Source organism: Pimephales promelas, chromosome 2, assembly GCF_988280905.1.
Source record: "Pimephales promelas chromosome 2, fPimPro1.hap1.1, whole genome shotgun sequence".
Taxonomy (NCBI): Eukaryota; Metazoa; Chordata; class Actinopteri; order Cypriniformes; family Leuciscidae; genus Pimephales; species Pimephales promelas.
In genome coordinates, this window is record NC_142770.1 from 3,123,201 (window position 1) to 3,150,773 (window position 27,573).

The 27,573-nt window shown below is 36.9% G+C and overlaps 3 protein-coding genes across 7 annotated transcripts in view; 1 reads left to right on the forward strand and 2 right to left on the reverse strand.

The window, feature by feature from the left end:
* Positions 1–966: 966 nt before the first annotated feature.
* LOC148995705 (uncharacterized) lies at positions 967–8,485 on the forward strand. The gene is made up of 6 exons (XM_089118693.1): positions 967–1,174; positions 2,340–2,660; positions 2,754–3,047; positions 3,133–3,248; positions 6,314–6,788; positions 8,121–8,485. Exons 1-6 carry the CDS (start codon positions 1,126–1,128, stop codon positions 8,246–8,248), a joined length of 1,383 nt encoding a protein of 460 aa, XP_088974819.1. The 5' UTR covers positions 967–1,125; the 3' UTR covers positions 8,249–8,485.
* Positions 8,486–9,220: 735 nt separating this feature from the next.
* LOC120486757 (uncharacterized) lies at positions 9,221–25,161 on the reverse strand. Its single transcript, XM_089118720.1, has 13 exons — positions 25,080–25,161; positions 24,466–24,756; positions 21,192–21,527; positions 20,719–20,844; positions 20,474–20,533; positions 19,246–19,545; positions 18,429–18,725; positions 18,199–18,243; positions 18,032–18,063; positions 13,325–13,469; positions 11,889–12,215; positions 10,668–11,000; positions 9,221–10,532 (listed from the first exon to the last, which is right to left on the reverse strand). The coding sequence occupies exons 1-13, from the start codon at positions 25,123–25,125 to the stop codon at positions 10,498–10,500; spliced, it is 2,373 nt and encodes a 790-aa protein (XP_088974846.1). The 5' UTR covers positions 25,126–25,161; the 3' UTR covers positions 9,221–10,497.
* A 267-nt stretch (positions 25,162–25,428) lies between these two features.
* LOC120486623 (SLAM family member 5) overlaps positions 25,429–27,573 on the reverse strand; it is a 29,058-nt gene continuing 26,913 nt past the window's right edge. For all 5 annotated transcript variants that reach the window (XM_039682769.2, XM_039682771.2, XM_039682768.2 and 2 more), the window contains 3 exons: positions 26,723–27,055; positions 26,184–26,468; positions 25,429–25,999 (listed from right to left, as the gene is read on the reverse strand). In XM_039682769.2, the coding sequence (XP_039538703.2) occupies positions 25,872–25,999; positions 26,184–26,468; positions 26,723–27,020 (711 nt within the window). In that variant the 5' untranslated portion in view covers positions 27,021–27,055 and the 3' untranslated portion in view covers positions 25,429–25,871. The remainder of the gene's footprint in view (positions 26,000–26,183; positions 26,469–26,722; positions 27,056–27,573) is intronic.

Here is a 27,573-nt window from a genome sequence, read left to right on the forward strand (position 1 = left end):
CGGTAATGTTTTACAGTGTAGCTAAGAAAGCTCCTATGTGAAAGTTTGTAAGCTAAATTTGATCAGTTTTGGTAAGTTTTAAAAAGGTGGCTAATTTACAACAAACATTCTAAATGTGTTGTATCTCAGCATATTGTAGAACATTTATGATGTGAAATATTAAATTTAATGTCTAATAGCTTCTATTCAAGAGGCTCAAAGAGTGGACAGATAGTCCATTGGCTTCAAACATATCGAAATTATGCAACCAACCATACAAGCAGAATATTCCACTTCATTTTATTATTATTACTATCATGTTAAATTTTTTTACTCCATCTCCCAGAATTTTTCACCTCCTTTTTTTTTTGGATGATTTTCTTGTCTCCTCTTCAGTGTACCGTAGCAATGTGCTTTTTTCAAAGTTTCTCATCAATGTTTAATGTCTGTAGATTAGGGATAAATGATCATTTTCTGTTCAGTTCAGCTGTTGGGACTTTATTTTAAAGGTAAAGCAGTTCGCTCTAGAGAGGAAGTCAGAGTGTGAGGTTAATAAAAGCAGGACAGGAAGAAGCTCTCTTCATACGAACTAAAACACACATCAATCCAATGGCCACATACAAACTACTTGTCAGAAACCACATTTCTGTAGAAAAGCGACCTCAACAGGTTTCAGTTTGACTGAACGATGAGCTGCTAGTGTCTAACCTCAGCAAGACTGGCAGTGAGAAACGGCATAAAGTTTAAACTTGTTTTTTATTTGTACGTTTTGCCATTTAGAACAGCCGAGAATTATTACAATTTTAAAATAAAATAAAAATGCACCATGACATTTTAGGAAGATTTATACAATATTTCATTCCTACTTTACATGTTTAAAATTAATTTCAAACATAATCAATGTTAAATGATAAAAAAAATTTTTTTTGCCCATTAAGAACAGTTCAAAGTGTATAGATAACATCCTTTCAGAGAGAGAGAGAGAGAGAGAGAGAGAGAGAGAGAGAGAGAGAGAGAGAGAGAGAGAGAGAGAGAGAGGAGGGTCTTAGGGGAGGATTCACACCAGATGAACCGTTCTTCTGGGTTTGTTTAAATCAGCGGATAGTTTTTTTTTAGGTCAGACCGTTCACTAAACACTTAAAGAAAATGTTTCACGGGTGTGTGTTGTTCTGTTTGTGCTGGTGGCGTCTGATTGGTAAGTTATAACAGCATTTTAATGCCTTAATGTCGTAATCTTACAGATTCAGGTCTGTGTTTGTGGTTTAGGTGCGCACGGTCTCTCAGGAATATAATGAAAATTATTAGTGAATCTCACTTTCTCAAACTTAACTTGAACGTTTTTTTAAAAGATTTGTATCACAATATCTTAATTTGAAAGATTATTACATAAACATGTATTTATTTAGGCTATTTAGCAGATGATATGACGTACAAATGGAAATCTGTTTAAAACATTAGCAATAATCATGAACAACAACAAAAGTCATTTTTTAGTTCAAATACAAACAAAAATCAACTGATTTTAGGCTTTGTAAAACAATGACAGCCTTAAAGGGTTAGTTCACCCAAAAATGAATATTCTGTCAGTATTTACTCACCCTCATGTTGTTCCAACCCCGTAAGACCTTCGTTCATCTTCGGAACACAAATTAAGATATTTAAGATATTAAGATCGCTCCTGCATACTAATCCATAGGCTTCTTGAGGGACTGGCTCTTGCTGGCATCGAAAAGTCATTAAAGACATCGTTAAAATAGTCCAAGTGACTACAGTGGCTCAATCCTAACTTTATCAAACGTCGAGAACACTTTTGTGCGCAAAAAAACAACAAAAATAACGACTTTATTTCCAGTAATCACTTCCTTCTCCATGAGCCTGTAGTCAGTTAACGTAGTGTGATTGCGTAGAGCTACGTCACACGTAGGCTCACTATTGGCCGACGCTGGTCATGTGTGTGATGTGTGTGACGTACAATAACAGAAGCTTACGCTATTAAACTAGTAACCTGACTCGCGCAGAGGGAGAAATAAACGAATAGTTGAAATAAAGTTGTTATTTTTGTTGTTTTTTTTGCGCACAAAAGTGTTCTCGTCGTTTGATAAACTTAAGATTGAGCCCCTGTAGTCACTTGGACTATTTTAATGATGTCTTTAATGACTTTTCGAGGACAGCAAGAGCCAGTCCCTCAAGAAGCCTATGGACTGTATGCAGGAGCGATCTTAATATCTGAAATATCTTAATTTGTGTTCCGAAGATGAACGAAGGTCTTACGGGGTTGGAACAACATGAGGGTGAGTAAATACTGACAGAATATTCATTTTTGGGTGAACTAACCCTAATGTGACAATCATGTTCGTCAGGTGTGTTCGGTGAGTCGGTGTCAGTGACGGAGGGAGATTCTGTTACTCTAAACACTGATGTTACTGAAATACGTGAAAATGACGATATACTGTGGAAATTTGGAGCTGAAAACTCTCTGATAGCTGAAATCAGTGGAGCTGCTGGAGCCGTCCCCACATATGATGATGTTCCTGATGGGAGATTTAGAGACAGACTGAAGCTGGACGATCAAACTGGATCTCTGACCATCACACACACCACAACTAAACACACTGGAGTTTATACACTACTGAACAGGGGAGTGAAACTGACATCAAAAACATTTAATGTTTCCGTCTATGGTGAGTTGAGATTTGTAACTTAATGATTAAACTGATGACAATCTGTTGTTTAGTTTTGTATAATCCAACTTTTTCTTTATTCTCATATTTCAGCTCGTCTGCCTGTTCCTGTCATCACCAGTAACTCTTCACACTGTTCGCACTCATCAAATTGTTCAGTGGTGTGTTCATCGTCAGTGTTGAGTGTGTGTGATGCGACTCTGTCCTGGTACGCAGGAATGAGTGTATTGTCCAGCATCAGTGTGTGTGATCTCAGCATCAGTCTCTCTCTACCTCTGGAGGTGGAATATCAGGATAAAAACACCTACAGCTGTGTGCTGAACAATCCCATCAGCAACCAGACCACACATCTGGACATCAACACACTCTGCAGACACACATGCGCAGGTACGGCGGCACTGAAATGAATAAATTATGATAATTTTCAGCATAATGACAGTCTGTAATTTTCAATTTTGTCCCCTATTTTTAGAAGTTCACGACCACTGCTGTGGTTCTACGGAAGCTGCGATCCGATTGGCTCTCTCTGCTGTGGTGGGCGTGGCTACAGTGGCTTTTCTGCTCTATGACATCAGATCTACAAGAGGAGTTTGATTAAACATTATATTGTGACATATAGTGGAGTTTTAGTCATCAAAGTTGAACAGATATATGCAAGGCTTTAAATGAAAATAGATTTAATAAAATCTACACAAGGAAACTGATTTATCAAGTTTAGCAAAAATATATATATTTTGGATTTTATGTAAAAATAAACAATGTTTGAGGAATGAAATATGAGGCACAACACAAGTACATCATTTATGCAGAAGAAAGAGCCACAGTGGCTTTAATTTGTATTATTGGTGGTTCGGTTGTTCAACGATAACAAAAAATAAATGTATGTAGCTATAGAAACTTGGCTATACAAAATATCAATTTAATAGGCCTATTTATTTCTTACCAGAGCTTTAGAAAATTGCATTGACGTGGGGTCTACTACACCAGGCTAATTTGAAACCAACCTGTTAAAGTTCCTTGATCGCCAACTAGGGTTACCTTCAACGTCTTCATTGTGACGCAGAAGGCACTCGACCATGCTTCAGTTTTTGACGCCCTGGGAGTGAGAAACTTATAACTATGCAACTGTCTACTTCAGTATCGCATCAGGGGTTGCATTGTAGTCTCCTTGAGGAAAAAGTTGATTCATTCATTACTATAGGAGAGGATGAATTTACTAAACTCGTTAAATCTAAATCCACAAAATGCATGTTAGACCTATGCCAACTAAACTCTTTCCTTTTTAGTTATTTTGACAATCTGTATATACAACCTGACAACCTGGGTTGTGAGAAAAGCAGTGCTAACATTGACTTTGACTAAGCTAGCAACATTAGCTTAGCAACATTAGCTTAGCTTCGATAACAAACAACATTTTGCTTGTTAAGAGTTAAAATAACTCCTTAAGTAACAGAATGTTTAGAAAACAAAATTGGCCACTAATTACTTACAGATTATGGCATGTCAAAGCTTCCCGTAGATATAAGGTGTGTGAGAGGAGTGTAGAATGTCAACACCTCAGGATATTTTATCAAACTGCGTGCTGCCTCCACGCGTCAACACCGAGCGCTAAGTAGCGCCAGAGAATGACTGTCTAATTGAAGAGAATTGGCACTGGCTGGTTACTTCCGGGTTCTGGACTGGCTGCAGTAACACGTGTCTGTCCATGCGGGGGCGCTCGCGGTCGAGTGCAGAATGAATAGGAGTCAATGGGGTTTCAGCCCCATAAATCCACTTTTCTCAGGATGTAATTTTTTGTCTAGTAATTTGAAAGTTGCATTCAAAAGATAGGGCTAAGGTAATACACTCAGCTAAAAAAAATTGCATTTTTAAGTTCACTTTTCTGTTCTAAAAATCCGCTCAAAACTGTGATGACGTCACACAATAGCAGAATGCTAGCGTGTTCCGGCCAACAACAGCCTAACCTGTAAGAAATACAGGTTCTCGTTCATTCGAAGAAATACAGGTACTCGTTCATTCGGTACTCATTCATTTTACCTTTATACAGGTAAAAGTACTCGTTCATTCGACTTTTGGCCTATAATCTATATTGAACTTGCGGAATCAACAATAAAATCTATGTTAATTTAACGACAAGCAGGTGAAAGAGACACTTTTAGCCGTTTAGCCCCATAGACTCCCATTCATTCTGCACTGGCCCGCGATCACCTCCAGTGGAATTCTAATGGAACTGCAACCAGGATGATACACAAAACGGGGCTAATAGGAAGTGCCAAGGCTCTACGTTAGACGGGCTCTGACTAAAGGCAGGGTATATTTATACATGAACAGAACATGACAATCATGATGGGGAATGAACATTGATGAGCAGACAAGCCAAGGATTGTGGGAAATGCAGTTCCAAAAGTGAATGACACCGGGAAAGAGGACCTCGAGTGGACACCAGGGAACATACACCCGACACTGTGACAGTCCTTGTCCACACGGACACAGGTATTTCTATAACCAGACCTTTTCCTCCTGCGTTTTAAAAAAAAAAATCCTGTCCACATGAAAACTCAAAAACACGCTGTCAAGAGCATGCCACACCAGCAGGTGGCGACCCTAACCGTAAAGCCAATCAGAAGCCTAACAAAAGGTTATTACAGGCATAGATTACAGGTTCCGGTAGGCGGAGAACGGCGCACACTCTTCGCACGGCAAAACCCCGGTTTTACTGTGTGGGATACATTCAGTTATTTAAAATATATGTTTTCAATGTATTTTTAGTTTACTAAACTAAACACACTTATTTTAGATGGTTGCAATAGAAAAATGCCAGATCGCAGTGTTAGTGATTGGGAATAATCACACATAATTTATATACAAAGAAAATTATAGAGATTACAGACAGAGTTTAGATAAAAAACAAGAGATCACGGTTGTTTAAGCAAATGAGCATTAAGCTGTGTCATCGGGAGTCGTCTCAGACTATTTCAAGATTTAAATTAACATGACGTCATAAGTCAAACCCACTCTTGGACACATTTCTAATCAGTTAATAAACAAAACAGCAGTGTTTTTGACATATGAAAGAACAGAAAATGGACAAAGAACAACTTTTGCAGTTTGTTTCATCCGATAAAGCATCCATTTATATATTTCTGTTCAGAGTTTAACTCTCGACTTTTATTTAGCTGTTTGCCAAACACTGTCTGACACTGATGTTCATAAATAGCAGGACAGGAAGAAGATCATCACCTACATGCAGAAATGGTCACTGTCATGCACAAGATGTTTGTCCATCCAACAGATTATAAAAACATTTCTGAAGCAGGATGTTCTGGAGGTTTCAGTTCCATATAATAAGAGTCAGAAGAATATTTATAGGTTGCTAATAAATACGTTCAGTGTTTGTGTGTGTGTAGGAGGGTCAAACTCTGTGGTGGGAGGATTCAAACAACAGATGATGAGCTTGAGAGTGTTTTCAGTAGATGATCTTCTCACGGAAGAACCGAAGAAAATGGTTCAAATGCTTGTTTTGTTCAGATTGTGTTGGTGGCATATGATCTGTAAGTTATGAAACATTTTTATGTGCCCTAATATTAGTAACAAGCTAGTATGTTTTTAAAATTGCAGTTCTTCACAGATTTATCAAATTCAACTTATTGTGAGATCTGAATAATGGAAATTACTATAATGAATTTGCATTTCTCTTCACTTTTTTGTATCAGTTCATCTTTAAACTTGACAAAACTGACGTCAGGCTTTGTAAACCAACAGAAGACTCAATCTGTTCTTGTTCGTGTTATTCAGGTGTGTTTGCTTTTGAAACAAATGAAATAGTGTCAGTGATGGAGGGAGAATCTGTGCTTCTACACACTGGTGTTATTGAAATACACACACACGACGACATACTGTGGAAATTTGGAGCAGAAAAGTCTCTGATAGCTAAAATAAACAGAGATTATGGGATCTTCACTGTATATGATGATGTTCCTGATGGGAGATTCAGAGACAGATTGAAGCTGGATGATCAAACTGGATCTCTGACCATCAGAAACATCACAAGGAAACATGCTGGATTATATGAAGTAAAGATAATCACATCTGAACTGTCATTAAAAACATTCAATGTTTCTGTCAATGGTGAGTAGAGATAATTTTTTACATTCTTCACATTTTTTGACGGTAAAAACTCTAACCATAAATGAAAGTGAGGCAGATTCTGCGTCGTAGCGCGAGTTTATGATTGGACGCTATTTTTACGTAATTGCTGAACATGCAGATACACTTTAGTAGATGTCTAGTGTATTTGCGTAATTCAGCCTGAGGGCGGTTCTCTAATGTTGATTGACAGCTAGTCTCTAAATACACATAGAATATGATGTTCAGAATTACCTTGATGTAGCACTGCAACATTTACTGTTTAAATGTTAATTTTAAGGTTCAATGACTTGTTGTACGTGACAGGAAGTAAGTGCTAAAAGGCTAAAAATACACTCTCTGATGCCCCATCCATCATAAATGTTCACTGTGTGCGCATAGAGTGCCGAAGTTACGACGTCATTCTGTAGGCCAAAACGCGGAAGTGAATTAGCATTTTAGCACTACGGTTCCCTCGCTCTAAAGCCTATGGGATTTTTGAATGGGTTTTTGCTAAATCGCCTGAAATAAGGTCTGTGGTGAACAAAGCCTCTAAATATGTTCACGTTTTGATCTATGACATAGAACACACAGTTATAACCTGCTTATGGTTTTTTAAACTTTATCGTGTCTGATTGTGTTTTTTAAAATCTTTATATAGGCTTCAAAATGTATAAAATTTGGATTAACTTGTAAAGATTATCTTGCTAGACAAAACGTGAAAGGGTCACAACTTTTTGTTGAACACAGATCTTATTTTTTGCGATTTTCCAAAAGTCTATGGGGAAAATGCATTGCTTTTCGACCGAGGGAACCCATGCGCCGCTAGATTCCGAGTTGTCCTACAAAGTGACGTCATCACTTTGGCACTCTATTTTAACAGTTTACCGCTAGAGCCCCTAGTGGTGAAGTTCCACATTACATGTGAGCATTACTATGAACTGAATAACACGTATTGTATACTTATCAATACAACATAGTCAAAGGTAAATAAATGAATGTGGCTAATTTTCAGGGGTGTGAAGTAACACATTACAAATACTCACGTTACTGTATTTAAGTAGATTTTATAAAACAATTTACTTTGTAGGCTTTTACTTTTACATGAGTACATTGTAAATGATGTAGCCTATTGTACTTTTACTGCATTAATTTCCCGCATTTTTGGTTGTATAATGCTTGTTTTAATTTTATTTGTATCCATCAACGTCATTGATTTTATTTTCAACAAATTGACAGAATCTTTTTTTTTTTTTCGAACAAAGCCAGCTTGTAGAAAATCACAATCCTATAATTGTATACTTGCTTTTTTTTTCTCTCTCTCAGAAACTCGAGATCCAGTCCATGTTCACTGCTGCGGTTCTACTGAAGCTGTGATCCGATTGGTCCTCTCTGCTCTGGTGGGCGTGGCTACGGTCACTGTTCTGGTTTTTGACATCAGATCCAGAAGATCAAGAAACTGATATCATAAACATTGTGACATATCTCAGTTTTACGTTTGTGTGAGTTTTTATGGAAATATAAATCACTGTTTGATGAAAGAAATATATTGATGCACAAGTATACAATGCACTTTTTATATGATATTCAAATATAATTTGTTTTATCTATAAATTGAACTTTGTTTAATCGTATTATTCTCATTAAATACTCTTTTTTTATGGATTATATATTTTGTATAAGTTGTAGGCTATTATATCTGATCTGAGCCGTGTCAAAGTAAATATTACCAGAGCCCGTCTAACGGAGAGCCTGCCCCGTTGTGTATCATCTTGGTTGCATGGTTGCAATTGCAATATAATTCCACTGGAGGTGATCGCGGGCGAGAGCAGAATGAATGGGAGTCTATGGGGCTAAACGGCTAAATGTGTCTCTTTCACCTGCTTGTCGTTAAATTAACATAGATTTTATTGTTGATTCCGCAAGTTCAATATAGATTATAGGCCAAAAGTCGAATGAAAAAGTACTTATGTCCTTTTGATTTCTTACAGGTTAGGCTGCTGTTGGCCGGAACACGCTAGCATTCTGCTATTGTGTGACGTCATCACATTTTTGAACGGATTTTTAGAACAGATAAGTGAACTTAAAAATGCAATTTTCAGCTGAGTGTATTATCTTAGCCCTCCCTTTTGAATGCAACTTTCAAATTACTTGACAAAAAATTAAATCCTGAGAAAAATCGATTTCTGGGGTGAAACCCCATTGACAGTGTAATCTGTGATGTGATGATGACCTCTAGCGGTGAGTTTGAGGAACTGTGGATCCATCATAACATAATAACATGTTTGACCATCATAACATAATAACTCTATGTGATTCAAAATTAGCCAACTAAAGTGAAATAAGAATATGTCAAACATCTCAGATCAAACAAGTGACCAACAGTGATATATAAAGAACACATTATTTAGATTTTTAAAATAGCAAATTAGAGGTAAAATTACTTTACTTATTTAGAAAAAAATGATGAGATATTATTGTAAATATAAATAAACAGAAAACAAAATTAAAACTCTTATACCTGAAACTTGGAGATCATTTCTTCAATAAAAGTTCAAAGTCATCACGAGAAGTTGAAACTTGTGAATATGTTTTTAATGCGTGTTTCTATTGTTTTTCTCCAAAAAGACACATTTGAGAAAAGTTGTCACAAAACAAAGGATGCCTCGAATGTCATGAAAATGATAATAACAAATGTTTGACCAAAAATGCAGTTACTGCCTTTTTGCTTTGTAGGGCAGAATATGTGCAAAACTTCACATTTGTGCATTTAATACATTTGTAAATGAAATAAAGATGTTGACTGTCATGAGAACTCATGTCGGTTTATCTTAAAGGTCTAAGCTGTCATTGAGTGTTAAATGTTGATCTTCCTAAACATCACACAGCATTTGTTCTACGAATGTATCAAGCTAATAAGTAGGTTAGTGTAATGAAATAGGCCTAACTACAGTTCATAAGCGCCACCTTGTGTTTATAATGAGTGTCTATAATGCGGCACTTATTGTCACGGTTCATGCATTCGTGTGTTCATTTTGCCTATCTGTGTGTGTGTGTGTGGTGCTTGTTTGTTGCTTAGCAACCAGCTGATCGCTCGAGTGGTGTGTGTAAAAAAAAATGTAAATCTTTATTCAGTCGAAAAGAAATTAAGGTTTTTGAAGAAAACATTCCAGGATTTTTCACCATATAATGGACTTCAATGGGGTCCAAACAGTTCAAGGTCCAAATGAGAGTTTCATTGCAGCTTCAAAGGGCTTTAAACGACTCCAGACGATGAATAATGGTCTTATCTAGTGAAACAATAAAACTTAAACTTTGTTATTTATTTTTAAAATGAGCGATCGTTCCGCTTGATAAGACCCTTATTTATCGTCTAGAATCGTTTAAAGCCCTTTGAAGTTGCACTGAAACTGTCTTTTGGACCTTGAACCGTTTGGACCCCATTGAAGTCCATTATATGGAGAAAAATGCTGGAATGTTTTCATCAAAAACCTTAATTTCTTTTCGACTGAAGAAAGAAAGACATGGACATCTTGGATGACATGGGGGTGAGTAAATTATCAGCAAAAGTGTTTTTAAAGTGAACTACTCCTTTAAATCAAGGTCTGGTCCTTGAGCATTAACACAAAGTGGAACAAACTTTCTATCACACTCACACACACTGCATAATAAATATTTTTCTCTCACTATAATATCTGTAGTCCTTGCCCTTCTAAAGCTCCCCAGTGCCGGCGACTGAAGACGAATCTGAAACACAACAGTCTTTGTTCACACAGGTTTCCTTTAAATGGCCACTTATATCATGTTAAACAGCACGTGTTATGAAATAAAACTTACTGTAAAATTATATATTCTAAAATTAGAATAACTAATGATACTCACCCATGCAGTGACAAACACAGAAGGACCGTATGATGCTGAATCTGCTGTTGTTGATCTGTAGTTTATAGAGTCCAGAGTCTGTGTTTGTGGTGTTTGTGATGATCAGAGATCCAGTCTGATGATCCAGCTTCAGTCTGTCTCTGAATCTCTCTTCACACTGAACATCTGTACAGGTCTGACTCTGATCTCCAGTGATTTCAGCGATGGGAATGTCTTTAAAATACCACGTCATCACTTCACTTGTGTTTGTATTTACACCAGGATTTAAAGTGACACATTCTCCACCCTTCACTGACCTTCTCCTTGTTTTATCTCGTTCAGCAGCAGAAACTCCTGAAACACACACCAACACATGCTTGAGGACCTTTTTGAGGAAAAAACTCCGGAACAAGAATTATGTGGAAATAAGGGTGCATATCAGAGAATGTTTAATTGAACAGAATTGGCACTGGCTGGTTACTTCCGGGTTCTGGACTGGCTGCAGTAACACGTCTGTGTCCATGCGGGGGCGCTCGCGGTCGAGTGCAGAATGAATGGGAGTCAATGGGGTTTCACCCCCATAAATCCACTTTTCTCAGGTTGTATTTTTTTTTTTGAAAGTTGCATTCAAAAGGGAGGGCTAAGATAATACACTCAGCTGAAAATTGCATTTTTAAGTTCACTTATCTGTTCTAAAAATCCGTTCAAAACTGTGATGACGTCACACAATAGCAGAATGCTAGCGTGTTCTGGCCAACAACGGCCGAACCTGTAAGAAATCAAAAGGACATAAGTACTCGTTCATTCGACTTTTGGCCTATAATCTATATTGAACTTGCGGAATCAACAATAAAATCTATGTTAATTTAACGACAAGCAGGTGAAAGAGACACGTAGCCGTTTAGCCCCATAGACTCCCATTCATTCTGCTCTCGCCCGCGATCACCTCCAGTGGAATTCTAATGGAACTGCAACCAGGATGATACACAACGGGGCTAATAGGAAGTACCAAGGCTCTCCGTGTAAGATATTTACACATACAATTTCTTTGCACTTTATGAAGTAAAAAAAAAATGCATTTAAACAGATGAAAAAACTGGAATGAACAGAACAATAAAAACGAGTGGATCACCAGTGGAAAAACAAAACAGTTGTTGAAAGCGACTGTTCAATGATTCAGATAAAGAGAAGCTCTGAATGTCACTGATATAATAAACACAATGAGATTCAAACATAACTCACCATGAACAGAAACATTGAAGATTAATCCAGTGTCGCTGCCGTTGATGATGATTAGTTGATATTCTCCAGAGTGTCTGTTTCTGATGTTAATGATGGTCAGAGATCCAGCATAACAATCCAGCTTCAGTCTGCCTCTGAATCTCTCATTACCTTCATTACACTGAACATCTGTGCAGTTATAACGGAGATTTCCAGTGATGTGAGCGATGAGGGTGTCATTAAAGTACCATTTAATCTTTTCTTGTCGGTTCAGTTTTACACCAGTGTTTAGAGTGACTGAATCTCTCTCCATCACTGGCACTTCAACTTTGTCAACACCAGATGCACCTGTGGCAGACATACAAAACGATAAAAGTTTCTCTTTAGATCGAACAAGCAGCATAAAAACACAAATAACACACACACACACACACACACACACACACAAGGCCATGAAAACAGTAACCAGTATACTAGCTCTTTGCGTTATAAGCGGTCCATGCTTTGAGCTACATGGTTACAGCTTTTAAATATTTTTAATAGTTTTGTTTTAGCTGTTCAAAAGAGCTGTTTCTGTGTTTCCATTGAAAAAAAGCTTACATAACCCTGGCGGAGAAGCATGATTGGAGTATCCGTCAGGAATTTTCAAAAAGGCTATAGCCTACCTTAATTTGTTTACTTTTGTTGTTAGAAATCAATAACTATTTTTCCATTGATACTTTAAAGATAAAGACACAAAGTCTTATCACAAGAAGCTTTTTCAATTACTAACCATTCAGTGGTTCACTTAAATTAGCTGGCCAATAATAATATTTAAAATCGGTAAGCCCAAATCCTCCTATAGGAGGACTGTAAAAAATATTGATGGTTTAACTTAAAAAAGTAAGTAACCTGGGTTGCCTTAAAATTTTAAGTTGATTGAACTGGAAAAAGTGAGTTAATACAATGAAGGAGATTAATTTAACCATCAGAAACTCAAAATAATAAGTTATCTCAACTAAATAAATTATTATAAAGTTGATTTGACAAAAGAAAATATGTTGTGATAACAAATCTTGAAAATATTTTTTACAGTTAAATTTATTTAGATGTTTCCTGTTAATCTTATAAAAAATAAAATAAAAAATGTATCCTTCCTGCCAGTGTTAAGACAAAGACACTCAAAGTTTGGTTAATTTGATAAGGCCTTTTTATTTATCTACACATTTATAGTTATTATTATTTTTTAATGTTTTACTTGAAACAAACAAAATGTTAACGGTATTGTTGATCTTTGTTCAGTAAAGAAAAATAGAAGTTGTTAAATATTATTATGGCTCGTTTAGGCTATAGCTGGTTCTTGGACTGACAGGTCTGTCTCCTGTTTGAGCTGGGAGCTCTATAAACTCATTTTTGTTTTTCCTTTTTAAATCGTTGACCCTAAATCATCGAGAGAAATAAATAAATAAATGTCTTACTGTGCAAGAGGAATGCCAAAACTGTGAGCAAATAAACGAAAATCTTCTTTGTCTCCATGTTTCCCCTCAAATGTCCTTTGATACTTTGAATGAATGGAGCATTGCTTAAATACAGCGCCGGAGAGAGAAAGTGCTTGAGTTCTCTCTACAGGAGATTTGATTCGTCAAATTTAGAACATGTGGTCGTGGCTACTACTGGAGAGCTGGAATGTCAGAGAGAACGCGTTCTGTGGCTGCACATGCGGTTTAAAGGAGTAGTTCACTTTAAAAAAAAAAAAAAAAAACTTTTGCTGATAATTTACTCACCCCCATGTCATCCAAGATGTCCATGTCTTTCTTTCTTCAGTTGAAAAGAAATTAAAATGTTTGATGAAAACATTCCAGGATTTTTCTCCACATAATGGACTTCAATGGGAACCAAACAGCTCAAGGTCCAAAAGACAGTTTCAGTGCAGCTTCAAAGGGCTTTAAACGACACCAGACGATGAATAAGGGTCAAGGGTTGGCATAAGGGTTGGAACACTGTTAGTTTTGAGTGGTTGTTCCCATTTGTTTCTGTGTGAAGATCTTATGGCTAGGCTCTGGAAAAAAAGTGTCACAATTGTCTGACTTTACCCCTGAGTCAACATTTCATGAAGCCAGATCTTCGGGCTCACCGCAGACGATCTGGGTTGTGCTCCAGTCATTCTCTTCACTCGCTAACTGCCTTCTGTCTCGTTCACTTGGATGTGCGCCATTGCTTACTTTGCATGAGTGGGGTTGCAAAAGTGGGGTTCTCTAGGGGGGTTGGGGGACATGCACCCCCGTAATAACATTTTGTGATCTTTAATGTTAAATTCAGCAGTCTGGTGCACTTTGAGAGTTCAAAATTAAAAGCTCCAACCCATATTCAGGGTACAAATTAAACAAAGAAAAATTCAAACCTCTTTTAGTTGGTGTCATTATACTACATAATAATAGTTAGGCTATAGCCTAATATTAATCTCATGATAGTAATAGCCATATATAGGCTATTTTAAAACAAATGCACTGAAAAATAAAGGAAACTTTCATAATTAGTTCACCAATTTCTATACTTGAAAGATATAAGCACATAATGACATGTTTCATGAGCTGGTGTGTCAGAGAAAAAAAATAACGCTGACTTTTTTTTTTTTTTTTTTTTACCAATGCATTAAAAGGCACTAACCCAGCGCCACCAATTAAGCAAAAAATAAATAAATAAATAAATAAATAAATAAATAGTGCCCACTTCTGACAAAAACTGAACTGGACTGAACTGGCCAAGGACCAATGAAGAGGACTCATGAGTAAAGCAACCAATAATGGGTTATGTAAGAAGTGTCATGTTTAGGGGCTGAAAAAAGTAAAAAATCCATGAGCCTTCAATAACAGACTGGTATATTAAACTTCACATACTTTTGAAAATCCAGCATTTATTTGATGGGGGTTTGGCTTCCAAGCATGCAGACCGCTAAAGAACGAGACACACACACACACACGTCTCCTGGAAGTCAAACGATTAAACAGATGTCGACTTTAAATAGACAGAAACATAAAGAGTGGGAGTGATGTGTGAGGCTGAAGCTAGTTTTCCATCGCCTTAACCAGCATCGTTAACTGAAAAAAGATGCTGCCTCTGCTTTTATGAGCATGACACCTGAATTTAATTAGTCAAAACCATCAGCCACTTTCTCAAAATCTTAAACACAAAACTTCAAACTACATCCAGAGAACATTTGACTCTTCTGGCAAAAAAAAAAAAAGACTCCTGGGATATTCCTATTAGCTCAGATACATATAATTTTAATAACTAATCAGGAAACATGATCGGGGAATCACCTACAAATTATAAAATTACCCGTATAGGGAATAAGTTGCCAATGTTCTGAATGAACGATTGAATGCAGTGAAAAATTGTACTAGCCTATCAATAATCAAATCACAAGAATTATAATTAAATATTAATGTCAATTGTCTAAAATAGTTTTTTAGTAGAGCCAGACCGGTATATCGGCAGGCCGATATTATTGGCCGATATTAGGCATTTTCCAAACTATCGGTATCGGCAGTTATAATGGCCGATAAATTAATATTTAAAAAAAAAAAAAAAAAACACGCTTGAACCATGTCATGAGTGTTGGAGTTGTATAGTTTGTCCACCAGAGGGCACTCTACACTCGTCCCTTTAGGCAACACTCGTTGAGTTGGTCACGAGACATTGTTTGAATAAAAATTAAAAGACCATCCGCATCAGTTCTTTTAACTCAAACAAAATGTGTGACTATCATGTCCAGTTTTGCTGCTGTTAAATAAGCCGAGAGTGAAGCGGAATTAGCTAGTAAACTTTTAACTTTAGACAATGTGACTGAAGTATTTCTTTAATATCGCGTGACAGTTATAGCAATGAGACGTCTCATCTCTCCTTGGCCTGTTATATTGAAAATGTATGTTTTACAATTTGTTGCGCGTTTCTGAAATAATAATTTAAAAAAAATATCGGCCGATATATCGGAATATCGGATTTTAAAACCAATAAATATTTGTATCGGTATCGGACTTCAAAATCCTTTATCGGTCGGGCTCTAATTGTTAGGATAAACTTTAAGGGGATTAATTCATGATCGGATCATCTGCTGACGAGAAGGAAGCAATGAATTTGTCTACCGTGACAACGACACCTCAAGAGGGCTCGACAGTGACTCTGGAAGTAGGGGCAACTACGTTCAGGTGGTCAGACACTACTGAGGCAGTTTTTGTCGGATTATTTGTCCCATGCCGAACGTAATTATGACATTGGTAACCGAGAGTTGTTGGCAGCGTTAGCGTTGGAAGAATGGCGTCACTCGTTAGAAGGGTCAGGGGTAACTTTTATCGTCAGGACTGATCATAAGAATTTATAATACATCAGAACCGGCAAAAGATTGAACTCCAGACAGGCTCGGTGGGCACTTCTTTTCTGACGTTTTGATTTCACTCTCTTTACTGCCAAGAACCGTTCAAATCAGTTTTTATTGCGCATTTTTGATCGCTCCGAACGCCCGCGTGCATTTTGCCGAGAATCTATTTAAATCTCCTGTTACGTGGGTGTATTGAGCGAATAGTGTGTGTGCTATTTGTGGCGATTTAGAGTTTGTACAGCTGAAGCAAGGTGACGTCACGGGATTTCCTGCTATTTAAGCGGTGCCGGTGTTCTGCCAATTTTTGCTGCCTTGTCGAAAAATGCTACCGTAGCGCGAATTGATCACAGAATGGCGATTAAAGTCGTATGAAATACAATTATAATACAATTCTAAGTTATGAGTAGCTACTGTATACTGTAGACTACTGTTTTTATTTTAAAAACGGTGTGAAAAGTAAAAATTATCATAAAATATTCATCTTTGACTTGTCAAAGCACCTTTCCTCATAGTAATTGAAACTTTCAGTTATTCCTTTTCAGCTGGCTGACCGTACAAATATTCATATGATAGTAAGCATTTTTTTAAAGGGAAATTATACATTATAACAGGAAAATGTAGGCTACCTTTTGTAAAAAAAAAACAAAACGAGTCTGCACATGCGCATAACCGGTAAGTAGCAAATCTCGATGGGTAGCATGAATTGTCAGAACACCTGTTCTGATGTCGCTCTCTCTCCTCTTCTCTCCGCCTTTTGCCGCCTGATTACCAGCTGGGGGTTTCTCGCCTTGCGGCGTGATCACTTTTGTTTCGTCTCGCCATGCGGGAGCGATTCAAATGACTGTTTTCTTTTGGCTTTAGTTTATTTGTTTAAACCAGGTAGTGGCTTTATTTTCTTTGTACACTTTTTGTTATTTATTTAGCACAGTGAAGGGAAGCAGCTGCCCGGAAGATTCACCCATTTTATTTCTTTTCGGGAGCCAGGTAAGATCTCTCCCGGGAACAACTAGGGTTAGTCAGGGTATTCTGTTTTTCCTTTATCTGCCCTACCTGTGTTAATTATTTTGGTTAATATATGATTTATTGTTTGCTCATCTCTCAAGGTGCTTGGTCTCTCTTAATAAAACACTACCCAATTGTCTGTGATTTCTGATATGTTCGGTCCTGGTCTATTGTGGAATTTAAAACGAGCTGAACTAGATTAAGGGTCGTAACATCTCCACCCTTGTATGGCAGGTCAAATCGAGGGTCATAACGGCCTTGGAAGGGGTAACGCCTCCGCCCGAAGGCCCGCCGAATCGTTTATTTGTGCCGGAGGGATTACGGTCTGACGTCATTCAGTCAGGTCATTGCTCCAACATGGCTTGTCATCCAGGAGTTAATCACACAAGTTTTTTTAGTCAAGCAACGGTTCTGGTGGCCACTCATGGCTCGTGACAGTTTTGTTTTGGCTTGCTCGGTTTGTGCCACTGGTAAGACTTCCAATCGACCCCAAGATGGGTTACTTCAACCCTTCGAAACCCTGGTCCCATTTCGCTCTAGATTTTATCACCGCCCTCCCAGGGTCACACAGTCATTTTAACCGTGGTGGACCGATTCTCGAAGGCGGCACTCGTTATCCCTTATCCATTTTTTACCCAAATTACCCTCAGCTAAGGAGACAGCGCCGACAGTCGTTGAGCACGTCTTTCGCTTACATGGCCTCTCGAGAACATGGTCTCTGACAGAGGAACCGGAGAAATCTGATTTTTTTTTTTTTTTTTTTTAATGTTGATGATGTCACAGTCTGGAGTCAGGAAACGGCTACACTCATCAAAGGCATCTCCTCTGGGTTACTTCCTGAAAGAAAACATACGAGACAGATCATATTAAAGAAAAGCTTTGCTTTTATATGTATTTATTTATATATATATAGTAAGGAGAATTGAATTTAGATTTATTATTAATGATGATAATGTTACACTGGATACATACTTCTCACACTTTCCTCCTCTGGGTTATTTCTGTTAACAGTGGGATCTGAAATTTAACACACAAGACAGATCATGTTAAAGGAAAACTTTGCTTTTATAGAGAAACAGAGAGAGAGAGAGACAGACAGAAATCAAAAAGTGTAATCATACAAACTCAGTCTAAATCTAAATGTCTGACAGGGTTGATCTAAAATAAGATTGTTGTTATACTGACATATTTGATTTACTCACCGACTTTGACCCTGAATAAAGTAGTTGTGATATTTCCTCCTTCAATTTTGAGTAGCATATAAATTCCAGCATCTGTGGGTTTGCTGTTCTTGATGGTCAGTGATCCGGTCTGATGATCCAGATCCAGTCTGTCTTCCAATGGTGAGATGATTGTCTCTCCTCTGATTTCAGCCAGGAGAGTGAATAGTCCAAACCTCCACAGGATCTCTTCAAATATCTGTATGTCATCAACACCAGTCTTCAGAGTGACCGATTCTCCCTTCTTCACTGACACTGTCTTTATATCATCTGTCTGATCTACACATAGAAACAGAGAACAGAAAAACAGAAAAAGAAAACAAAGTAATAAAAGCGACATGGATAAATTCCTCCATACCTAAAAACCTAAAATGTAGTCATTTTATAAATTAAAGAAATTTTGGTTTATTTAATTAATGTATTTTTTTCATTTTATATAGAAATATAAATGATGGTATAAATCTATTAAACAAGTCAAATGCCCTAAATTCTCGTGTTTGTTATGATTTTTGTGTTGGACGAATCATATTCTCTGATTCATGTGTGATCATCAGCATCAACACATCAGTGTTTAATTGTGTTCATGCCAAGAAACAATATCATTTTTATTAAAAATCATGTTTCATTATGGTTTGTTTTACATTCCCCTTTGTTTTTTATATATTTATAGTGGTGAGTTTGAATCATTTTCACTTTCAATAAAAAGAATTATGCTTATTTGTTATTAGTTTATGATTAATAATGTGCCGTCACGGCATGTTACACTGTCAGATAGTTGTCGAGGTTTTCAGTAACTCACCGAAGACACAAACTATGAATTTCTTTACTGAGTCCTTTCCCTGTCTGCTGATCAGTAGTTCATAAAATCCAGTATCTTCAGTTGTGGTGTGTGTGATGGTCAGAGATCCAGTTTGATCGTCCAGCTTCAGTCTGTCTCTGAATATCCCATCAGGAACATCATCAGGTGCAGAGATCTTCCCTTTAGCAATACAAACGCCTCTAAACATCCACATTAATTTGTCGTCTTGATGTTCTCCATCAGGGTTTAGAGTAATAGGTTCTCCTTGAATCAATGACACTATCCTCACTTCATCACTAACTTCACATCAGCAAACAGAAACAGAGAAAGACAGAACAGACATTAGCTGGAGAAGAAAAGCAATAAAAGCAGAAAGGCAAAAAATAAAAAAAAATCAACACTGTGATTCGCTCCACATTTATCTCCTGCTAGTTTAAAAACAGTCTTTTGTTTAAGTAGTTTTACTTTAACTAAACCCAGACACCTTCATACATTTTAAAAAGTATGGACCAGCTATAAATGTCACGAACCACAAACAAGGCGCAGAAAATACAATCGCAGTAAGTTTAATAATGAGGGCAATCCAAAATCATAGTCAAATATTAAAAATCAATCAAAACATAAGAAAAAAAACAAGCCGGTAAATAATCAAAATAATCAAAGCCCTACGGAGGAGTTTCAGACAAGAATACGAGTATGACGAAGTCAGGCTAGTACAGTCTGGCATTAAAGCAAATCTCTGAGCAGGATAAGATCAAACCGAAGGCACTAAAGAATGGAGCACCTCAATAAGGAGACCTCTTGATTTCGGAATATCACTGACTTAGCATGTTGCATCTTGGGATTATTAAAAAATGACATCTTTGTTACATATGAGTCAGTATTGAGTGGCTTTTTAAGGATAAAATGGTTGCACTACATCCTCTTGACTATTTCAGGACTGGCTAGTTTGTGACCGTGAGCGCACATTCACGACATGACGTCTCAAAGCGACACCGAGTCCTTAATGAATAAATATTCGAACGTATGGGATAGGCCCAGAATTATCAAAGATCTAAATTAAATCATAATCAATATTTATGATAACTTTCTAATAAGAAACACAATCTAAATTTGATGATCTTTCGAAATTGGAGTCAGATGAACAGATTAAAGTAATATGGAACATAAATGCAAATAAATAAGGTGAACTTCACCGAAGCGTTGAAAAGACATACACAAAACTTACCTTCGCCCACGCCTTTGGATTCCGTCGTTGGGTCGTCCGTCGTTGGGTCGATGGGCGGTCCTTACAATTCAAAAAGAAAACCACAGGTCAGTGCTCTTTAATATCCGTGTATTGTTTCTTTCTAACCTTGTTTTTATGAGAAAACTACAACACACACATACAAATCTCTACTGTACAACACTTTTAATCTCTACTGTATCATAATGAAGCTGTGTTTCTCTCACTTTATCAGCTGTAATACTTACGTGCTTGTAGTTCAGAGATCTTGCGGCGATAGTAAAACTTAACACCAGCTCCAACTGCGCACACCAGCAGAAAACCAACAAAACCAACCCCGATCGCTGCTTTAGCACCTTCAGACAGACCTGGATCTGTGATGATAAAGAGAGAGTCATCAGTGTGAATCAGAGTGAATCTCTCAGTCTGATCTACTTAAACATGAATCTGATTATGTTAAAGATGAACCATAAATGAGTCATTTCAGAAATCATGATTCTCCTTTTCACTGTTCATCTTCTGTATTTCTGTTTTACTGCCGTGAACACACGACTGATCTCAATGAAGATATTACAAACAGTAATTCAGATTAAAGGGATTAAAAACCTTCAGAAACATGCCAAAAGCATTTAATGCAGATACAGATGTTCATAACTAACTAACATAAACGATTAGTGTATTGGTTACAGTATTATTACACTAAAAGACTTGATGTACTCACCTCTGACAGTCACACTGAATGTCTTGTGTATGGTGTATTTGCTGTTGCTAATTATATCAACTTCATATTCTCCAGAGTCTGTGGGTTTGGTGTGTGTGATGGTCAGAGATCCAGTCCAATAGTCCAGCTGTAGTCTGTCTCTGAATCTCCCATCAGCAATATTGTCATATTTAGGGATGTCTCCAGTCGCTCTATTGACTTCAACTATAGGAGATTTCTGATCTCCAAACCTCCAGCGTATCACATCATATATATTTGGCTCAAAAACACTAGTGTTTACAGTAACACACTCTCCCATGGGCACTGACAGTGACGGCCTTTGATTTACAGGCACAACTGGTGAAGAAACAGGAATTATTAATAAGACTATAATGCAGCTATTCAGATCTTCATTAGTCCAAAGTCACAGTTTGAGTCTGGAAAGAGATAAAGCGACGACAGAAACACTGAAATTAAGTGTTTTAACTGATTTAAGAGAAGTATCTTATAACATCATAGTGTATAACTATATCCATGTGCTGTGTGTGCGCACCTAAACTTGTCTCATATACGTTTTCTTTGACTCGTGTTGTGGAGCAGACGAGGTGGCTTCTTTTATAGGGAAAACAAAAAAAGGGGAGTTTCCCTTTAATAGAAAAATCAAAACGATGTGCTTGAAGACTATAAATTATAAAGAGTATATTAAAAATTTGTCAAGTGGGTGGAGTGTAATACAGGTGTAAGCCAGATTTCCATATTTAAGATTATTGATCGTTATGTATAACTTTTATTAACCCTTCGGAGTCTTGGGCTATTTTCGCCATTTGAGTACTTTTTTTGGGAAACATAAACAAATGTTTACCATACCAATGTTAGGTATCATTTTTTTCAGCACAACATCACTGATATGACCAGACAATTAGTTTTTCACTTTGATGTACCGTATCAGCATACTGGACCCAAAATCACACACAAAAAACCCCACAAAATCCGAATAGAAAAGTTATAGCTTTTCTAATAGAAAACATGCTCAATTAAGCATTTTAAAGGGTTCAAAATGTAAACACAAGTTGTAAATGTCAACATATACAGGTACAACACAGATATAATCAAGGTATACACAAAAAAAAATATTATGTTTCTTTTTTCTTTTTAGCTTTGCCACTTTTAAGAAAATGTTGTGCACACAATTATACAGAGAGCTATAATTAAGGCCTTGCATTCCCAGAGTATGAGGGTTCCCAAATATTGCATAAAACAACATAAAAAAGTTCAAATTGAGATATATACAGCAAAAAAAACAGGTGAGGTAATAGGCGTTTTTTCTTTTCTTTTTTTCTTTGAAACTCTACAAAATACTTCATGTACGATTACACAGATAGCTACATTACAGGGCTCAAAACGGTTTATCAAAATCTACCCCTAAACTACTCTCAAAATCTACTCAAACTCTTTCAAAAACAAGCAATAATATCGCTCTCTCTCTATATATATATATAACGTATATATGTTTCTCTTTGTCTACTCCGTAAATCTCCTGCCTTTCAATTTCGCTTCTTTGCTCAGTTGGCTTCTCCATTCCCTAAAATGTACAGCCGAACAGAGTCAGCAGATTCACACATTTTTCTCCGTTGTGTTTTAGGACAAAAACCGTCAAAGTTATAAGAATAAAATGCAACGCCTGTCGCATCCCATCTTGCGCTCTTTTACGAACGCATCAATATTTTTAATATAAAGTTTAAATAATCATATCTCTGTTTTTACTTGGTCTATCAATACAAAACAAAAAGTAAAATAAAATTTCAAGCCAGCACTTTTGACAGAAGTGAACGGCAGCGCTCAACGTGACGTCTTAAACTTGTCATGTGACTCGATCACGTCGGCGTGATCGGCGACCCCGAAGAGTTAATATTTGTATTTGCCTAATAATAATTAAGAGTCTGATATCTTTCTAGAAAATTGTATTAAAAAAGGTAATTTAGGAAATGTAAAAAACAAACAAATCATGCATACCCAAACTTTATTTTGAGCTCTTGTTTACCAGTGCCCCTACTCTATAAATGAAAAGAGAAATATAGCTGCATGAAGCGATTACGGGCCCACCCCGATGCCTTTAAAGGCGTGACGGGTGACGGCATGACGGGCGGGTGGCTCAAGCGGCTTGGGCACGTCATCACTGTCGTCATAACTATATAAATAAATGTTATATATAGTGTGTTGTAACGACTGAGACAAATCAGACACAATTATTTGTTTTAGGTGACAAATAATATTTAAAACTCACTCTGGGATCTGCGGTCCCATCCCCCAACAGGGGCAAGACCATGACTACGATCAGATAAGTTGGTTTTATTGCTGTGAAGAATGTGAAGACAGAAACAGACTTTGAAACATTGCTGCATTTATCATAGACGGATCTATAAATGAACATGCAACCCATAAAATTGTGTGAATGAGTTACTGTTTTGTGCAGTGTCTTAATTCTATTCATTTTTATTTATGAGACGGTGGACTATTTTGATAGAACTAACGGTCGATGTAACCTCTCCTAAACAATGTTTGGTCTCTATAACTTGGTCGATAACAAGATAGTTTCTTCATCAGCTAACGCCCATCCAGCGTGCACATGCAAATTAGCATCCTTGAAACAAAAAGCCCCTAAACCAAACTTCCACCTTTCTAATTGGCCAACCCAACCGTGTTCTATGAATAAATATATACAACGCAAATTAAAAAATATAATGATTTATGAGTCTGCCTGATGGCTGCACTGATTTACTCACCTTATGTCAACATTTTGGTCTTGTCTCTGTAACGTTTTGATCCCTTGTAAGTCATGTGATCCTGCCATGTGTTTCCTTGTCTAATGTGTCATGTTGTCATTGGTTCATTGTTTACAGATGTCCCTTGTCTAGTCATTAATCTTGTGTGTATTTAAGCCCTCATATTTACCATGTGTCTTGGTCTATTATTATCTCACTGTAATCTCTGTAGGTACGCTTGATGCGTCGTGTCATGTTTTAGTTTTGTTAATGTTATCAATAAACTGCACTTGGGTTCTACAAGCCTGCCTTCAGTGGATATCCATACACCTTACCCACAATCTTAAAAAAAATCCGAATAGCAAAGGAAAGCTTGTATAAAAATATGAAAGGGCTGTTTATCCATTTTCTCGTTCTTAACATGAAATACTTAACTAAACAATAAATCACAGTCCTTTAACAATTAAATCATATAACTTTAATTATAAATAATTGTGATATAATTATTAAATAAACCAAACTGACACACTCACCGTTGATGGTGAAGTTCTTTGATGGTGACTCTTCACTGTTGACCTGTAGATTATATGATCCAGCATCTGAGATTCTGATGTTTGTGATTTTGAGATCTCCAGTCTGATTGTACAGCTTCAGTCTGTCTTTTAAAGCTTCATCATACCAACTATAGCTGGTCTCAATATCAATTTCAGCAATGAGTTTTTCTCCAAACCTCCAGTCAATTTCCTTTATCTGAATTTTTGTATCAGCATGTAGAGTAACTGAATCTCCCTCCATCACTGTCACCACAACATCACCAAACACACCTGGACAAACAGAAACCGTCATGGATGAGACTTAGAGACTAGAGGACATCATTGCTGATTCGCCACATTAAAAATACTACTTAAAATGTCTCCTTATTCCTTCTAAAGTCTACAAAGCCACAAAACAAGATGAAAATAAATGGTGTCTAGTCTAAAATATGACTCTTTGTTTTAGTTTACAAAAAGATTGATCACACCTAGATAAAAATCGCATTTATTTAACCTCTGGTACCAAGTAGGCTATATTATAAAGAAAATGCGCGAAACCGAAAGTGCACACAAACAAACGAACGAACGAACAAACAAACAAACAAAACACTTACCGCTCGACAATAATGGGAAAAGAACGAGTATAAATACGCTCATCATATTGATGTGTTGAGCGGTTGTAGATGATCTAAAGAGTTATTTATGTCCTCTGTCTCGAGTCCTTCAGCGCCCCCGCTTCAGGTGAGGCAGTCGATCTGTTCCCTTCCGGAATACCTGTTCCCATTTCGGCAAGTCATGCCTAGTTGCCGAGTGACCATACGTACAATCAGAACTACTACTCACAACCGTCGCAACGTCATCATGTCTCTTAACTGATTCACGCCCACATTTAGGGGGAAATAAAAAGACTTTCCATAGACTTCAATACAAAATAGGTCACAAAACAACGTCCGTAACTTAAGAAAACCCTAATGTCAAGTAATTATATGCAGGGGATGCAATTATATACAGTCTGGAGAAGACATTAACAGCTGAATTTGCAATAGGGATTGAATCATTTGCTGTTACAACGGTAGATGTAGTTTAATTGTACAGTGATTTATTGCTAAACAAATATGTTTACATTTGTATTTGTGGGGTGGCTGCATAGCCTATAAAACAAGCTGGAAAAAAAAACTTATTAAGAAAAAAAAATGAAAACTGTGGGATTAACAGGAATGTAAAATGGAAGGCATTGAAGATTAAGATGAAATTTTATAGAATATTCATTGTTTTGAATACACCAAAGCATTGGTAAGCAAATAGTTGTTTCATATCGCTAGGCAATTAAACCACTCATTTTTACATCTTTACGGATTTATATTCATATGCCAAAATATTTATAATATCTGTTCTGTTTTCTCTATTTAAATTCTTGTAGATCTGACTTCATTGACTAGAAGAACAACAGCAACCGCAGCAGCCACGCCCATCAGCGCAGTGACGACCAATCGCAGCACAGCTTCAACAGAATCACAACAATGGACGCGGACTTCTGAAAAACAAACCCCGATAGAATTTAGATCTTCGACTTCAGCTGTCACAAACTCAAAATTATAATAAAAAGAGTAAATGATGACAGAAGCTTATTAATGATGTCTGGCATCAAGTTATCAGTGTCAATAAAATCAATGAATTATTTCAGCGTATAAATCCAACTAATATCAGCGCCGCCGTACCTGCGCATGTGTGGCAGAGTGTGTTGATGTCCAGATGCGTGGTCTGGTTGCTGATGGGATTGTTCAGCACACAGCTGTAGGTGTTTTTATCCTGATATTCCACCTCCAGAGGTAGAGAGAGACTGATGCTGAGATCAGACGCACTGATGCTGGACAACACACTCATTCCTGCGTACCAGGAGAGAGTCACATAACTCACATTCACAACAGATGAACACTCCAGTGAACATGATGATGAAGATAATAAAGAATAGTCTCGACTGATGACAGGAACAGGCAGGTGAGCTGGAAAACATGACACAAATAGGAGAAATGAGAATAAATTGTGGTTTTAACACACAGTTGTCATGCAGGCTATGCACGAGGTCATATCAGGTCCATTCACTGAGCAAACTGGAATACAAAGTTGAGTGAGTGAATGTATGGGTTATACACTGCTGTTGCTTTTGAATGTTTTTAATAACATTTTTTTTTTGTGAAGCTTGGAGCGATATCTGTAATATCCTGTAAAATAAAGTGAGCTGTAATGCTTTACTCACCATAGACAGTAACGTTGAATCTGTGTGTGGTTGTGCTGCTTCTGCTGCTTTTGCTGATGATCACTTCATAAACTCCAGAGTGTGTGTCTCTGATGTCTGTGATGGTCAGAGATCCAGTTTGATCGTCCAGTTTCAGTCTGTCTCTGAATCTCCCATCAGGAACATCATCATTTATCTTACTGGACTCTTTATTTATTTTAGCTATGGTTGACTCGTTAGCTCCAAACTTCCATATGATCCTGTTCATGTCCTGCATTTCAGTCACAATAATGTCTAAAGTGACTGAATCTCCTTCCATCACTGACTTCACTGCATCCGAATCACCAAACACACCTGAAGAAGGAACAGAAATGGTTTCTCAGTGACACGTCTTGAAAATAAAAAATGTTTGGTTTGATAAAGTTAAGTAGTTTTGAATTGATTACAAACATTGAAAAAATTAATTAGAAAGTTTGAAATGGCAAAAGATGAATGCGGCGAAGAAAACGGCTATCTGAATTCACATCTTCACACTGTAAAAAAATGTTTTCAAGATTTGTTATCATGACATATTTTCATTTTCAACTTTATAATAATTTATTTAGTTGAGATAACTTATTATTTTGAGTTTCTGATGATTAAATTAATCCCCTTCATTGTTCTAACTCACTTTTTCCAGTTCAATCAACTTAAAATTTTAAGGCAACCAGGTTACTTACTTTTTTGAGTTAAACCAACAATTTTTTTTACAGTGTAGTAATCACAACATTTTTTCTTTCGTCAAATCAACTTAAATAATTTATTTAGTTCAGATAACATATAATTTTGAGTTTCTGATGATTAAATCATTCTCCTTCATTGTTTTAACTCAC

Bases quoted from the DNA above. Each gene is read 5' to 3' on its own strand.
- LOC148995705 (XM_089118693.1), top strand. From the start codon at position 1,126: ATGTTTCACGGGTGTGTGTTGTTCTGTTTGTGCTGGTGGCGTCTGATT. The intron at 1,175-2,339 runs GTAAGTTATAAC...CATGTTCGTCAG, and splicing joins GTGCTGGTGGCGTCTGATTG to GTGTGTTCGGTGAGTCGGTG. The intron at 6,789-8,120 runs GTGAGTAGAGAT...CAGAAACTCGAG, and splicing joins ATTCAATGTTTCTGTCAATG to ATCCAGTCCATGTTCACTGC.
- LOC120486757 (XM_089118720.1), bottom strand. From the start codon at position 25,125: ATGATGAGCGTATTTATACTCGTTCTTTTCCCATTATTGTCGAGCG. The intron at 18,726-19,245 runs GTGAGTTACTGA...TTCTATGTGTAG, and splicing joins ATTCATAGTTTGTGTCTTCG to ATCAGACAGATGATATAAAG. The intron at 11,001-11,888 runs GTGAGTTATGTT...TGTGTGTTTCAG, and splicing joins CTTCAATGTTTCTGTTCATG to GAGTTTCTGCTGCTGAACGA.